The following is a 16,453-nucleotide window of genomic DNA, read 5'->3' on the forward strand; positions in this document are numbered from 1 at the left end:
AAAAAAAAATTAATAGGAGACTTACTTATATTTGGTTGCCTGTGTTGCTACAGTAACAGAAAAACCCAGGATCCCAGATGTGTTTCTTGTGGCAGAGTAGACATGGTAGCTTAAACCAAAGGAGAAGAATAACATTCCACTAGCAAGAGTCATTCTATTTTTATTATAAATACTAACTACTAAATGGGAGCTATCCATCAAAATCTGTTTTCCCCATGTGCATATTAACACGTACAGAAGCCAAACTTGGTAGAATGGTGAACAACCCCATTAGAATTATTGCTTAAACAGCGTCCCTACTACCACCATACCTGACAGCTGCCTAAAGGGAAGAGAGAAGGTTTAACCCATCTTTCAGTCTTGTCAGGACCAAATGCTGCTGAGATCTTCATTTCCATCCAAACATACAGTTTGCCAGTGTAGTGTAGTGGTTAGAGTGTCAGATTTGAGCCTAAGATAACCGGGTTCAAATCCCCAGACTCCTATGAAAATTGCTGGGTGGACATCCTTAGGGCAGTCACACTCCATCAGCCTAACCTATCTTAAAGGTTTGTTGTGAGAATAAAATGGTAAAGAGAGAGAACCATATTTACTGCCCTCAGCTCCTCAGAGGAAAGATGGAATAAAAATATACCAGATAGATAAAAAAAAATACCAGGCAGATGGGCCCTATCAGTAGCCATTCAACCTGGTTGTTTATAGAGTGATAGTACTTGCGTTCCAGATTTGCTTGGGTTCCCCTTTTCTGCACTGTCTGTCTTACTTTACTTACTTCCTTGACTTAAATTTCTACTTAGCCCTTGAACACAGAATCAAAATAGACATTTTCCTGATAAAGTATAACTCACCGTATCAGGTAAATGTCTATTTTGATTATGCATTCAAGGGCTTAGTAGAAATGTAAGTCATTTGTTAATTGACTACAATTATAATGATAGTGAATATTGTAATTTCAGTAAGGAAGTAGACAAAAAATGCAGGTAGCCATGTTGATCCATTTAAAAAAATTCAACAGCAGCAACAGGACAATCTTTTATTAGAGCTAACCAAATAGTAAGGACATCAGGCAAGTCTTCTTCGTATATGATGCTTTCTACAACCAGTTGTTTGTAGGAAGATATTTGTTGTTATATACTATACTATTGTACTGACACTTCATATATATCTCCACTGAAAGTAATGTTAATGTATAGGTGTACAGAATTGACTTCAAGGTGTTTAGTCCCTGGCTCTGGAACTGCTGAGATACACTTTGTTACCTGGGCAGAGGCCAAATTTGTGAGTACTTGAAAAGGGTTACAGAGCTGGCAGTCATACAAAAGATCTGCTCCCCAACTCCCCTTTACCTCGATCCCCATGGAACAAATTTTTATCTCAAATTTTAATCCAGGTATAGTTTTTTTTTAAAAACCTCCATGGATCCACTTGTACAGATGAGAAATGATGGCTTGGGTCCAGTGCAGAAGGATTTTCACCCACAGAGCACGTCTTTTTCACTCCCCTTCTACTAGACCCCAAATGCCCAGGAGTAGCATCTCAGGGGGCATTTCATCCACAGTAGGAGGGAGGAGACAAGAAAGTCATGCTCTGCTGGTTCAACGCTTCCGCCCACTGAAGCTCTGTGTTGGATTTAAACCAATGAGTAGGCTTCATACACGTTACTGTGTAGTTACTTCATATGAATTCTGTACCCAAATCTGCCTCTTTCAGGAAGCACATTTGACAGCCTTTCTTCTCTTCAACCAATGATCTCACACTGTCTAATCTCATATGCTACATATACCTGAAGCTCTTCCGATGTGACATCTTTACTACAAAGCCCCACCTTCCATGAGGTTTGGATTGTCCTGAGCTAGTGTCTGCAGAATAAAGGGACCTCTGAGATATTGGCCACTTCAGTTTGTTTCAAGGCATTCTGTGGGAATAAGCAGGAAACTTACCCCAGGGTTTGCTTGGTTCTCAGGTAATCAAAGCATGGCTCCTCCATGTGCATCTGAAATGCAGTACAATTTCTATGTGAACATTTAGCTTGGTCCTTACAACGTACACTCAAGGCAGCAATAAATCTCAAAGCATCACCCTCATTTTCATTAAACAATTAGAACATGCCACCTCCATGAATTTTAAATATAAAATCTCAGCATACACTTGGTCTTTCAAATATATAATCTTACATGTGTTATGGAAAACTGCCCAAGGTCAAGATGTTCACCTGACCCGAGTCATCTTGATGCTGTATCTTGGCATAGGTAAAGACTAAGCATATGCTCAACAGTTAGCAGGAACGGGTCATGACTCCCTGATGGCCATGGTATTAAATGAGGCGGAATGTAAACACTGAATACTTCAACTCTGAAGGTGCACATGAAAGAGAGCATCAACACATACCACAAGGAGTTCCATAAGTGCGTATTCTTTTAAACTCCTAGCACCAGTCTGAAAGAAAAAAGAAGCCAGAGCAGGTTTGTGATTTTTCTATGAAGTACAGGGTCCCAGTTTTCTGGTTGCCACAGTAATGAATCCAAGAAAGTGGTGTGGACTATGACCTGATCTGAACTGGAATCTTCACAATTGGGAATTACATTCTGAGGAGGAAACTCTCAGAGCACCTCTTGACAACAAGACTCGTGAGGGATATGAGGACTTTGTAATGTGTGAATTGGTCTTGAGAGCTATGCTTTTCAAACTACCTGCCTTCAGGGAATTGTTTCCACACTAATATATTCCCTGAGGAGCTCTTACATTCTAGGTCATGCTGTTAATCCCATTGACAGGGCAGTAAAACTTGCGGAGTATCACTTTTGTTCCTCCCAAACTATTGAATGTGTGGTCTAGAATATACTTTACATACTTGCATACATGCTTCGGGAGGTACATCAAGATTCAAATAATTGCTAGGACATTTCAAACAACTGAGAGGGGGAAAGCTACGACTAATATAAATCTAACAAGAATCCTACTTCTAGAGAGGCCCCAAACCCTAACTCTGGCCCTTTTCACACTACTTACTTGCTTCTGGAACAACACGAAATGTAGTGCAAAAAATGTGGAAGATAGCGTCTTCTCGTGAGAATTTTGCATGACATCGTGCGAGTTTTGCGCGATGCCATGCAAAACTCTTGCGAGAAGATGCTATCTTCCGCGGTTTTTGAGCTACATTTCGCGATGTTCCGGAAGCAAGTGTGTGAAAAGGGCCTTTGTTTAAATTTGCTCAATTTTCCCAAGCTCTTTCAGAGAATTCTTGAGATTTTTCTTGAGAGTTCTTTGGATCTCTGAAAGTGCTTCCCTGCTAACTCACCACTCTCTCCAATCTTTCTGGCCACCAGTTTTCTTCCTCTCCTCCTTTCCCAAATTTCCTGTGCAAGGCCAGGAGAAGAACTGAGTGCCAGGAAAACCGAAGACATCCCAGTGCTTGGAGTGATTAAAAACAGGCCTTGGAGAATGTTACGAAGCCTCCATTTCTTTTGGAAATGCTGGGTTCTTAAAGTTAATTTGTAGTGGATGAACTGATTGATCCAGGAAGAATTCAGCATTCCCAGAAGCAATGGAGGCTTCTTAGCTCCTCAGATGCTTTAATTTTATCGCCACAAATGCTGGAGTGTTAGAGATGGGCTCTTTGCTATAATTAATGTACTTTATCTAAAAAAAATCATATGCTGCCTCTCTGAGACCCCTTACTATGGCACCTGCCCTCTCCAGCCTTCCTTGCCAATAATTTACCTCACTTGGGTATGGGTAAAGAGGTGAGGAAAGGCAACTGGTAGCAGAGATAGTTGAAGGAAGCAGGAGTCAAGGCAGCTGAGCAACAGCAGTCAAATTTTGAAGCAGCGATTGGCTGAACTTGTAATTGAGGCACAGCTTTGCAAATGGGAGAGTAAATTTCTAAACTCTCTAAATTCAAAAATACTTTTCATCTCTAAGTACCACTGACTCAACAAATAGCTACACAGCCAAGATTAACAGGCCCAAATTGGCAACACATACTTGGTAGTAGACTGTGACAATGGAGTTTGCATCACCTTTGTGAAGGGATTTCACTTTACACAAGATGTGATTAAGTGGCAGGTCTATCACCCGGAACTGAACAGGACATGGGTGTATAAGAGGAAGGAACTGCAGTTTGCTGAAGAGAACAATAAAAAGGAAAGTGGTGAACAGCCAGAGTTTCTTCAAACAGTATGACCTTTTCTTATCTTAATGTTCAAACTAGAACGTATTTATTTCACACACACACTTTTCTTTCTTCACTGAATGCAAAGCTCTCTCAGAGAGCTTCCACATTTGCTAAGCGTCAGCAAGGTTGCTGTTCACGTGCCTTCAGACCCATAGCCTGGACATTGTGCCAGTTTACAAACATAAATGTATAATTAAAGGTCACGATTAGATAACTTGTGTGAGTTGCATACATTAGGTTGATTTTGTAGAACATCAATCAGCTACAGTTCCTTTTGCTCAAATTGTATATCATTCTTATTAAGGGTGTTTGGGCAAAAGAGATTCAGCAACAGGATTCAATAGCTACCCAGACACTCCCAAAACAGTGATTTTATAATTTGAGGGGGAAATTTCTTTCCAAACATAAAACTAAAACCACATGGGATACAGTCCATCTAACTTTGGGTATGGTCAAGTTGCCAGCTCTAGGTTGGAAAATTCGTGGAGATTTTGGGTGTGGAGACTAGAGACAGCAGAGTTTGGGAGGGGAGGGACTTCAGCAGTGTATAATGTCATTCTGTCCATCTTCTAAAGCAGCCATTTTCTGGAGGTCAGTTATAATTCCAGGAGACTTCTAGGCCTCTACCTGGAGGTTGGCACCATTCATGGAGAGATTACATATTGCCTTGATTAGTCCTTCCCACTCAGTGTGTGCACATCTGACCATTATACTGGCATTGAATGCTAGGTGTATGCCTTCCATATCTTCACCCAGTCTTTCCTTTCATTTGGATAAAAATTACTATGAGTTGAGCTCCAAGCATAAATAACTTGCACTATGAAGGTGAGGGTTCTACAGGTATGTGGAAGATAACTCAAAGCTTCCACTGCCTATTATGGCCTGTTTTATGGCTCAAGTACATATGTTGACTAAGGGAGAGGAGAGGAAGGAAAGAGGACTACATTGAGTACTATGATAATCCCTCACTGCTTTTGTTAAGTCTTTGAGGAACAGGACGGTGATCATTTTATTGAAATGATCATTATCACACCCTAGAGGAGTTTTGCAGTGTTGAAGAAGAAAAGTAGTTTGAATATAAGCTAGGTCAAATTAAGCACTTTTTAATACCATTGATTTAAACAGGAGAGTGATCCTCGTCTTTCTCTTACTGAAAGCACTGAATGTAAAAGTGCTCGATTTTAGCTGGATCATGGTCCGTATTTTTGAAGAAAAAAATGACTTCACCCAACCAAAGTTATGCTCTTGAAGTTCTATTGGATTCAGTGGGTGACAATTAATCCCATGCTTAACTTGTAAGCATGGGTTTAATTCTCACTCATTAAAGGCAATGTGACTTCATTTCTTATGTTTGCCTTATGTTATGTTTCTGTTCCAAAGCATTCAAATTGTTAATTACGCAGTTGTGAAGACCATTTTTAATGCTTTTTTAAAAAAAACAATACTTGTTTTTTTAAAAAATACTTCAAAATACTTGTGATGTACACAATCTATGAACGTGGAGGCTTCATTTAGCTATCATGTTGATACAGTTTAGAGATCAATATTAGATTATTTAAAATAATAATTTTATTGTTTTACTTTCATATTTCAAGTTAACTTGCACACTATTTATTAAAATTTAAAATATATGAACTTTTAAAAAAGATTCAACAAATGCTTCTTAATATTTTTCTCCCCTCAGGACTGTCTTGTATTATCTAAAAGTAAAAGAGACATCTCAAGATACTCACTCAGCAATATACTTCATAAACTCCTTTGATTCCTAGGAGATAAATGGTAAAGACTGAGTTTTCTTCAGGTGAACAGGACTTCCTTCACCATATACAAACACAAAATAATGGAAAGGGATCAACAAGGGCATTTGGGGGTATAATGAAAATAAAACAATGTTTGTTTTCCCTGAAAGCAGAATCCACATTCGGTACTTACATTGCCTGTGAAGTTTCCTTGGACAAGTCCCTCAACCCACAAGTGAGATCTGAAAGCATTCATAAATCCGAGCAGAGCTTCTACGGAAACGCCATTATTTATAATTTTATATTTGTCTATCAAAGACCATCTCCCCTGCTCCAGGACTGAGAGCCGCAGATCTCTGTAAATCAAGGAGAAAGATTCATCAGTAAATGCATGATTTGAGTCCAGTAGCACCTTAGAGACCAACGAAATTTTCAGAGTGTAAGCATTCGAGAGGTAGAGCTCCCTCCTTCAGACACAGTCTGAAAAAAAGCTTACACTCTGAAAATCTTGTGGATCTTTAAAGTGCCACGAGTCTCAAACCCTGCAGACCAACATGGCTACCCACCTAAACTATGCTCAGTAAATGCATGATTATTCATAATACGCATCCTGGACTTTAAGTACTACCATCATGCTGAAGAACAGAAGTATTAGATCCAAAGAGGGGCTTCACAGAACATAATTCATGGAATAGAACTTCTCTACTCCCCTCTTCCATTGTGCCCCCGATACTAAGAAATCTCCCAAGAAGACTGGAGAGCAAAGGGACAGCTGTAGTGGGGGGACTGGCAAAAACTGCCCACCACCACAGTCAGAAGAGTTAGTCCAGTGCTGTTAAGTGGTGTTGTGCCAAGAGGAGGGCACCTTTAGATCCACCCCAAAGCAATAGGGGATGACTATTGCCTTTATGCTCAGTTTATGGGCTTCCCAGGGACATAAGACTAGAAATTATTGGGAAAAGGATGCTGGACCAGATAATCTTTGGATATGATCCAGTATGGTTCACTCTATGTTCTTCTGTTCTGCAGAGAAACAGAAGTATATCACTGAACTCTTTACATTATGTGACTTTCCTTGTTATCTCCCCCAAAGACACTCACTTTGCCAGTGTATCTGCTTTAATGAGAAAGTTAAAATACGTCTTTTTCAGTTGGTCAGTTATCATCTGGAAAATTGATGGTGTGAAACTGAAGTCAGCTATGTGGTCAATAATCAACTGAAAGAGCAACTAGGGCGGGGGAAAGAAAATAATACATTAATGAGATCATTTTGGCCCGATAAGGGACTAGTACACATCTCCTCATGGGTCCTCTCAGATTTATGGAAAAAGAAAGACACAAAAACGCAGAGGAGTCATATGATGTATCCTATGGTAAACTGCAGAAACTCAACGAATATTGACATTTAATGATACAGCTTACCAAAGAAGAAACGTAAGAAACTTCTTACATTTACCAGTAAATCTTAAGAACATTTGCTATCCTGTCTACCAACAAAACTCCATCAAAGGGCAGCATCCACATGGGTCCCACTTGGAGATAATGACTTGGTCATGAGTTACAAGGTTTGTACTTGCTTTGTTCAGATATTTTTGAGGGACAATGGGCTCAAGCAAACATGCAAACAGTTGTTCTGAGCAATGAGATTGGCATAGTAGAAGTGGTGACATAGAGCAGAACCACAAGTGACAAAAGGCACAGATTGGACACTTGTCAGCTTCCCTCAAGTTTTGATGGGAAATGTAGGCATCCTAGTCTTGCAGCTTGGCTCTCTGACTGCTGTCCAATGGACTTTTCAACTGTCACTTGTCCAACATTCCGCCAAGCTGCCTACATTTCCCATCAAAACTTGAGGGAAGCTGACAAGTGTCCAATCTGTGCCTTTTGTCACTTGTGGTTCTGCTATTAGAGGGTATAGTGATAGAATATGAACTGTGCTACAGAGGACAGAACATGGAGGAAGATTAATAGGAATAAAGAGAAGATTATGCTAAGACAGTGACATAGGGCCAAGCTACAAGTGACAAATGACACTTGAAGGGCAAGTGAACAGACTCATGTTTATTCCTCCCTGTTCACTTGCGCTCCGCTTGCCCTCCACTCGATCACTTGCCCTCCACTTGCCCTCCACTCAATCATGTAGTGATTGAGTGGCGTGCCCTCCACTTGCCCTCCACTCGATCACTTGCCTTTTACTTGCCCTCCACTTGTGCTCTACTCAATCATGTAGTGATTGAGTGGAGGGCAAGTGGAGCACAAGTGAACAGGGAGGAATACACGTGAGTCTGTTCACTTGCTGTTCAAGTGTCGTTCGTCACTCATAGCTTGGCCCTAAGTATTCGAAAGCCAGATATCACATAGTTCATGTGATATGGTTAATCAATGGTTATTATGTGCCATTTTCTGTGGAAAGTTACAGTATTTATTTGAGGAATATATCTGAAGGTATGAAGGAGTCCATGGTGTAGATTTGGGGACCAAAGAGAGAGTCAAGCTATGCCCTCGTGTGGATTTGGGGACCAAGGAGAGAGTCAAGCTATGCCCTCGTGTGGATTTGGGGACCAAGGAGAGAGTCAAGCTATGCCCTATCTTCCTGTAGTAGAAGGACCAGTGGGAATGCTGAATGACAGAGAATAAATGATGGTAGAGTATGGGGCACATCTCAGCGCAATGGGGGAACTATAGGACACTCAGGGTTGAAGCAGGACTTGCAAGTAGGATTCCTTGTTTTGGTAGTCAAGAAGACATGGTGCAACTGGAGAGGTTTGTGGACTGCTCTGTTCGGGGAACCTACTTCCTATCGCCCCAAGAAGAAAACAGATGTTTTGGAATGATTAATGATAAAGCACATGCTAATGTTAAAGGACAGTTGTTCCTTTGAGCATCTCAGCTGGTTTTATGTGCCATGACTCACCTGGACATCTTAATAGGTTGAGCTGCTGACTATTTTGTTCTTAATGGCTAGTGTACTATGTCATGTTCTTTCAATATGTTGTCGGTAAGCTAATTTAATCCAAATTTGTTATGTCCATTTCTTTATTTTCTACACTTGTGTTTGTTATTTGTTTTGGAAATTCTTGAATGTGACCAATATAAGTCTACAATGATTTTGTCCTTAAAGCTTTTTTTAGATATGCGTCAGTATTTCTTGGTAGAAGTCAATGTTTAAAGGTAAGTGATGGAAATGAGGGTGAATGCTTATCAAAAGTACATCTGAGATTTACCAGTAAATGCCTGAAATGATTGTTTCATAGGGCTTTGTTTGGACATCTATGAGCATGCCTTCAGAAATATTCACACTTGTAAATGACTGACATGAAGTTTCGTTATTAACCATAAGCACATGTAGTTTCTTGACATAATCTACTCTTCTCTTAAAATGTGAAGAATTGCTGGTAAGTGTTAACATGACTTGCTGACAAATCCAGACATGTAAAAACACAGCATTGCAAACAGAATCCATACAGTATCTATAAATATTTCACAAACCAGAGAAGGTATGAAACAGTTAGAAAGCAGGGGAGGAAGCAGGCCTTGGTGTCTTGCCCAGTTTCTTCACTTCATGTAAGCACCCAATGAAATAGAATTTCCTATTAAAGATCCCCCATTGGAGTGCTGCTACCAGCCAGAGAAACAGGGCTGGCCTAGGTTAGGATAGGGAAGCCACCCTCCCGCACTATTGGGAAGCCTCCCTCATCCCCCATGCCACAGAGAGGAAGGAAACTGCCCATCCTCCTCACCCCCATGTGCTGAGGATAGGTGGAAGGCAGCCACTTGCTCTCCTTGCCCAGTGTTGAACCATGGGGAGACAGGAGGCTGCCATGTGCTTTCCTCACCCAGTGCACTGGGGAAGGAAGTTGGGAGAATGAAGAAGGAAGAAGGCCTACTTCCATGATGGATGGATGGATGGATGGATGGATGGATGGATGGATGGTTGGATGGATGGAAGGAAGGAAGGAAGGACAAGGCTCCTCCTAGGTCATCTGTTGGAGCTGGGGGCACTTCCCATGGCTGCTGCTTGCTGCTGTAGGTGGGTGAGTGGGGAGGATGGTGATTGGTGCCCCTCTACCTCTGGCACTATGTCCCTAGGCGATTGCCTAGGTCCATGTAGTGGATGGGCCAGCCCTGCAGACAATTCTAGTTTAATCATATAAGAAGAGAAAGTTGCATATATTTATATATACCATCATTCATCTAGAGTAAGAACACTGAAAATGTCACAAGAATCTCCTGTACGTCTTATGCCTTCTCCTACATGTTGCCCATGTGGCCATGCACTGGGCTGAAGAGGGGTTAACAAAGTACTTACAGGTAGTTTATGGTTAAAGCCTTTCACTCGAATGACCAGACCATGTTCTTTAGCTACAACTTTGTATTCCAGCTGAGCAACATCTGCTTCATATGCGTGTTCGGCAAGATTGTGAGTAAAGATATTTACGAAAGTATCAAAAAGCACCATACTGGAAAAAGACAAAAAAATGTGACCGATGGCACAACAACAGAGCATGCTGATGAGTTAGAAGATGCACAGAGACATGGTCAATTGCACAACGGCAGTTCACTGCACAGACAGACAGAGCTTCAAACTGTGCAAAGGCCTGTTTATATCCACCCCGACAGCTATAATATCAAAAAGGAAGAGTTGACATTTGGTGTAGTGGTTAAGAGCAGCAGGACTCTAATCTGGAGAACCAGGTTTAATTCCCCATTCCTCCGTTTGAAGCCAGATGGGTGACCTTGGGTCAGTTACAGCTCTTTCAGAACTCTCTCAGCCCCACCCATATCACCGAGTGATTGTTGTGAGGATAATAATAACACACTTTGTTAACTGCTCTGAGTGCGGCATTAAGTTGTCCTGAAGGGAAGTATATAAATTGAATGCTATTATTATTGTTATTGTTATTGTTGCTGCTGCTGTTGTTATAGAATTATTCTATTCTTAAGTATTTTTGGTCCACTAGAGCAGAAGTCGTCAGTCTTTCCAGATCAGGAACTCACAAGTTAGTCACAACCTGCAATATGGAATTCACTTTTATGTTTTTGATTACTGTCCTGTGCGGCATTGAACACCGTGAAGCTTACATCTGAGTAAACAGGCATAATGCTGGGTTTTAATCACTGTCACCATTGCTGCTGCTTCTTCCCCTCATCATCTAAGGACAGACCCAATTTACTGATCTGGCATTGGTAGGGCAGAAACTTTTGCTTTCAGAAGTGAATAGCTCAACTTTTACTGCACTGCCATGGTCAGTCACCCAAATAATCAGATAACCAGCATCTAGGATAGTGCAAAGTATTATATATGAAGCCAAGCCATAAATATAGAAAGCTTAGAACTACTCCATTAACATTGACAGGGTCCTCTGGTTCAAACATCTTTCCCTTGGTGCAACAGCCGCACTGGCCCACTCTTACAGTTGCAGCAGGATCCAGCCCGGAACATGGTTATGTCATGCAGCTGATTACAGCAGGACTCACCATTGATTGGATTCCACAGAGGATCAGAAGGGACATTTACAAGGTTCCAAGTCAAACACTACTCATCTGTGTATATCAGATTGCCCAAAGGCCTTTGAACAGAAGGAAGTGTGGCACAACTCTTTGAATAGTTAGGATGTGGTGGATTAGGTTTGTATAATGGGAAAAGTATTAGGGTTAGATTTGTTTATGGAAAATGCTTTTACTTTTAGACATGAAAACTGTATTTGTACACATGCTGTGATGTTCCGTTCTAGTGTATAGCTTTTGCTTTCTACAATAGTCCCAACTGGCAGGGATTTCTCCAAAGGCACAACCAAAATGAAGGAGACAGGGATTATATGCCAACTCATAATTGTATGGTCATATTTGTTCTCACCTTATCACCCACAATCTCTCCTCTGCTAGCATTCATTCATTCCACTTAATATGCTGCTTTTAACCCAAGGAGGTTAAAACAGCTTCTATAGAGTTCTGAGGCAATCTTCTATCCAAGCAGTTTCCTAGATTAGCAGTGCAATCCTTAACAGAGTTACTCCAGTCTAAGCCCATTGAGATCAGTGGGCTTAGACTGGGGTAACTCTGTTTAGAATTGCACTGTAGATCTGCTTCGCTTCAGTACTGGAACTGGGCTAGTATAGCTCATAAAAATATAGGAGGGGAGAGAAAGTGCCCATTAAAATGTCTTTCTTCAGTTGAGTGAACTTGAAAGTTTCTCCCTGGCCAGATGATGGGAGATTGGGCCCAAGTTCTGAACTGCAGGGAAACTTTAAAGGGATCTAATGGCAGCTAGCATTACGGATTCATATGGCATAGTGGGAATTTCCTAAACCATTTCTCCATGGCAGTAGCCACAATCAGTTTTGGGGTCCAATACTTTATTGAACAAAAATAGTTCATCCAACCCTGCACAAAAGTTACAGGTATTTTCTACTATTTCCCCTGCACTTCAAATTCATTTGGGAGGTCAGCTAAGGCATATCAACCTCACATTTCTATGATTCAAACAATAATGTTTCCAAGTCGTACAGAAATTTACAACAGCGTAAAAAAAAAAGGGAGGGAAGCAATGCTTACTTTGCTGCAGAATTTTGGATCAATGGAGAGACAAGATGGAAACAGATGAATGCTGAAGAAAAAGAAAACGGAATGGAAAAGAACAGAAGAATCGTCACTGCATGAACAGCTTCTTACCAGTGGCCTGTGATTTCTTGTTTCGATAGAGTTGTTTTGCTATGATGACCCGAATTATGTTCCTTTACATGATTCTGCTCATTCTTTCTTGCTGGCCCTTATGCCTGTGACTCCTACCAGCGTCTTTCGTACTTCTTTTGAATCCCTTCTCAAAAGTCACCATAGACACCACAGACTTCATTAAGTCTAAAATATATAAAGATCTACCCCAAATGTACCTCTTTTTAACAGGAAAGCACTTCATCTTGCTTCAACAGCTCCAAAAGCAACTGGGATGTTCTAGATTCTGTATGTAAACGTTTATTCTTGAGTTTTCTGTTGCAATCCAAGATCTGGCTTTCCTACTTAGATTATCTAGAGTGGCACATTCAGTTTCGCAAACACTAGTTGGATATAATGTTATGCTCTGTGAAGTCTGCATGAATAAAGCAAACCATGGGGACAGGACTGATTGCATCATCCCTTTTCCAGGCAACTGATAACCTTCCTCAAGTCAAGATGCCAGTTAAGTGGGTGACAGCTACCTTTCCAATTGACAGTGCCTTTTAAACACATTCCACAGTAAAATAGGACTGCACCACAGGGAAGTGGCTTGCATGCTGCTTTGTAAGTGTGTGTGTCAAGCTCATGGGGGATCACAGGGTCACACATCATGCCCAAGGCACACCCCTCAGAGATAGGTGTGGTGAATGGTAAGTAATTCTAACTGACTAATTAACTCTGACCATGTGGGCAAAAAATATACATATTGCCTAGTGTGGAGGGAAGGCATCCTTGGCTATGTTGACTCCCATTCCACTCGCGATAACAGGGAAGCTAACCGTAGGTCGAGTGACAAGTGGATAAATGTGTATATACTCTAATGCTAGCACAACAACATAGGCCAGTTCAACCTCATCAGACACCTGTGCAGAAGACAGAGAGCATAATGACTTTCAGCAATTGGATACAGTTCCCTCACCTAGTGCCAAGCTCCAAGTAGAGTCATTTTTCTTTTAGCTTTCCGCTAAGCACTCTTTTAGAACTCCCTGAGTGTCATCTGGAACTCTTATATTCCAACTCCCTTCTTGTCAGTTTCCCCCAAGGTATATTTTTAGCAGTAAGAGCTCTCCAGAGTGCTGATTGCTTTAATAGTAAACCGAAGCCTTTGCAGCCTTTTTGAGCTGATATCAAAACCAACAACTTCTATTTAGCTGCTGTTCTGCTATGCTTGCAAAGGTAGGCATTTGTTACATATATTGTTCAATACACAAGCAACTGACTTTTACCTTTGGGGACGATAAATTTATTGTCCTTTTTGTACCACAGGCAGCCCCGGGGTGTATCCAATATCCTGTGTGGATATTCAGTGCTATGGTCCATTGATTTCTTCACAGAGAAATCTGTGGCTAGTACAAAGGTAAAGATAGAAGCATTGATAGATTTGGCCCCCATGCTCATTCATTCCCTTAAATGTCAAGAAAGCATTTTACATTTGTAAGTAAAGGGAGGCAATTATTTCTTATGTCTTTCAAGAAATACAAAGTTGCAAACATCTGCTCCAAATCTGTAAAATAAGCATCTTGGTACTATATAGAAACATTATAAAGCAATCCAAACCAAGTTATTTTTCCTCCTATTTAAAACATTTATCTCTCTCTTTTTTATGTATCTGGTCCATAAAACGTCTTACATAAAACTAAAATCTACACGATATTGAAAAAGATAGGGGAAAACCAACAACAGTAGTAACTTAACGGGGAAGGAATTCTCCATCAATAGCCCATTCCTCAGAAGAATGCAAAACAACTTTAACTCAGTTAATAGCAGGCAAAAAAGTTGATGTCGCAAGGCTTAGAGTAAAAGATGAAGCTCCCCAGAAGGATAATTCAACAGCCTTGGAGCCACCTCCAAAAAAACCTTGTCAAGTTTAACCATCTGCCACATTTTCAGTGGTGGGAAACATGGAGCAGGGTCTTCGTATATGACATAAATGTACTAAAAGTGGAATCATATATTAATCTCGACGCTGGAAATGGGCGCCCATTAATCAAATACTTGAGATTTTTGATCCACCCTGTCATCTACCTAGAAGAAACCATGGTGTCCAAACCCCATACTTATGGGAATAATGTGGGGAAAGCTGCGTTTTCTGGTGAGGCCCTTACACTTTCCCAGACATGCAGAGCTGACTTACATGGCAGGCAGACAAGTGGATCAGTAGCCTGGAAGCCTTATTAGGCTTAGGAAAAACTGGCTAGCAGTGCCAGCTGCCAGAAGCCCTGCAGCAGTTTGGAGGCATCAAACTGGCCAGCTGAAAATGTGGAGTGGAATTTGCATGACCAAAGATACAGGTATATGCCTGGTGAGGCTGGGATGTTGTAGTCATCAGTTGAAGCATGTGCAATCCTGTCCATTAATCAATGGAATTTTTAGAGTACTATATGTATATGTATATACATATACATATGTATGCATATGTACATGTGTGTCTGTGCTTGTGTTAGTAAATAACTTTTATGCCATAGTTATGTAGGCAGGAAAAACAAAAACACATTAAAGCAATTCATCCAAAGCCACTGCATTTCTTAACGATGGAGCTTGTCTCCCAGCTCCAGTTCCATCAATGTATACACAATGGCTTAACTAGCAGAACATACATCTGAATAGGATATTCTTGCTATAGCACTGACCTATATATTTGTTTTCTTCAGGCAGGTATAAATCTGGATTTAATGGAAAGTCAGTGTTCCATAGCTTGTTCCAAAACTCATCAATTTCTGTGGATATAAGAGAATACGGACTTAGGCCATCACTCAATGATTTGCTTAGTGCAGGGTGATCTATGTCAAGAATTAAAGATTACTCAAGAGCCAATTGATATGGAAACAAGCCTGGATGAAATCCTAGCTGGGCTGGAGAGAGGCACAGGTATACTTCCCACCTACATCCCATGTAACTTCCAATGCAGAAGAACCCCCTTTCAACTGAATGACTGTGAACTTTTAATATGTGGAGGAAGTGGCTACGGAGCAACACATGGATCCAATCCTTCAGCATTTCATACTGAACCAAGGATCACAGTGAATTCCTCACCATGTTGCTGGATCTCTCATTTCCTTTTTTAAAGAATGCAGAAGCGAGCATAAATCTATAAAGACTTCAAGGTATTGTTTTACCTGATACAGAGTATTGGGTTCCAAACCATTTTTCCCTCAAGGGACACTTTCCCTCATGAGCTGGTGATAACAGGAAAAAGTTGGCTTTTTGGGGGGTGAGATGGTTAATAGCATCGGCAATTACCTGGAAATGTAAGACAATGTATCAACACTGTTTTTCTAACTTTAGGAATTCCAGACATCTTAGGTTCATGAAAAACTAAACCCTTCCTCTGCATTGCCATAGGTCAGCTTTTCTCCCTTCTTCTCAGGTCATCATAGGAACTAGACCTGGAGATGGGACATCATCAACACGGAAACTTACTTATTGTTTTCCTGCTATAATACATTGTTTTGTTTGTACAACCTATACAGAGAGTCACTATGGAATTGTTGCTAAAGGCCAGACTATTTAATAATATTCCAGAGGTTTTCTGTCTACATAAGATAGGATCTTATTTGCGGATACAGCTGTAGGGATTCTGTGCAAAACAATCCCCCTCAAAAGCTGTGTCAATGTTGCCTGCCTAAACTGTGCATCAAGAAAAGTTCAGTCCTAAGGTCTAACAGTACAATCCTAAACTGAGTTACACCCATCTAAAACTGACTGATTTCAATGCATTTAGACAGGCGTAACTATGCTTAGGACTGTATTAAAAATAATTTAAGCTAAGAAGCATGTGTTTTATGTAATTTCTGCTAGCTTCCTTCTCCCAACTGCATAACTCTAT

The 16,453-nt window shown here is 40.7% G+C and overlaps 1 protein-coding gene across 1 annotated transcript in view; it reads right to left on the bottom strand.

The window, feature by feature from the left end:
• The window catches only part of LOC129333518 (nardilysin-like), a 56,677-nt gene that overhangs the window by 11,316 nt on the left and 28,908 nt on the right, over window positions 1-16,453 (bottom strand). Inside the window, exons 16-27 of the mRNA XM_054985236.1 lie at window positions 15,744-15,867; window positions 15,258-15,344; window positions 13,854-13,973; window positions 12,469-12,520; window positions 10,223-10,373; window positions 7,015-7,142; window positions 6,107-6,269; window positions 5,908-5,939; window positions 3,985-4,123; window positions 2,389-2,436; window positions 1,941-1,993; window positions 26-109 (exon numbers count right to left, since the gene is read on the bottom strand). Coding sequence (XP_054841211.1) covers window positions 26-109; window positions 1,941-1,993; window positions 2,389-2,436; window positions 3,985-4,123; window positions 5,908-5,939; window positions 6,107-6,269; window positions 7,015-7,142; window positions 10,223-10,373; window positions 12,469-12,520; window positions 13,854-13,973; window positions 15,258-15,344; window positions 15,744-15,867 — 1,181 coding nt within the window. The remainder of the gene's footprint in view (window positions 1-25; window positions 110-1,940; window positions 1,994-2,388; window positions 2,437-3,984; window positions 4,124-5,907; window positions 5,940-6,106; window positions 6,270-7,014; window positions 7,143-10,222; window positions 10,374-12,468; window positions 12,521-13,853; window positions 13,974-15,257; window positions 15,345-15,743; window positions 15,868-16,453) is intronic.

The sequence above is a fragment of the Eublepharis macularius genome, chromosome 7 (assembly GCF_028583425.1).
Source record: "Eublepharis macularius isolate TG4126 chromosome 7, MPM_Emac_v1.0, whole genome shotgun sequence".
Classification (NCBI taxonomy): domain Eukaryota; kingdom Metazoa; phylum Chordata; class Lepidosauria; order Squamata; family Eublepharidae; genus Eublepharis; species Eublepharis macularius.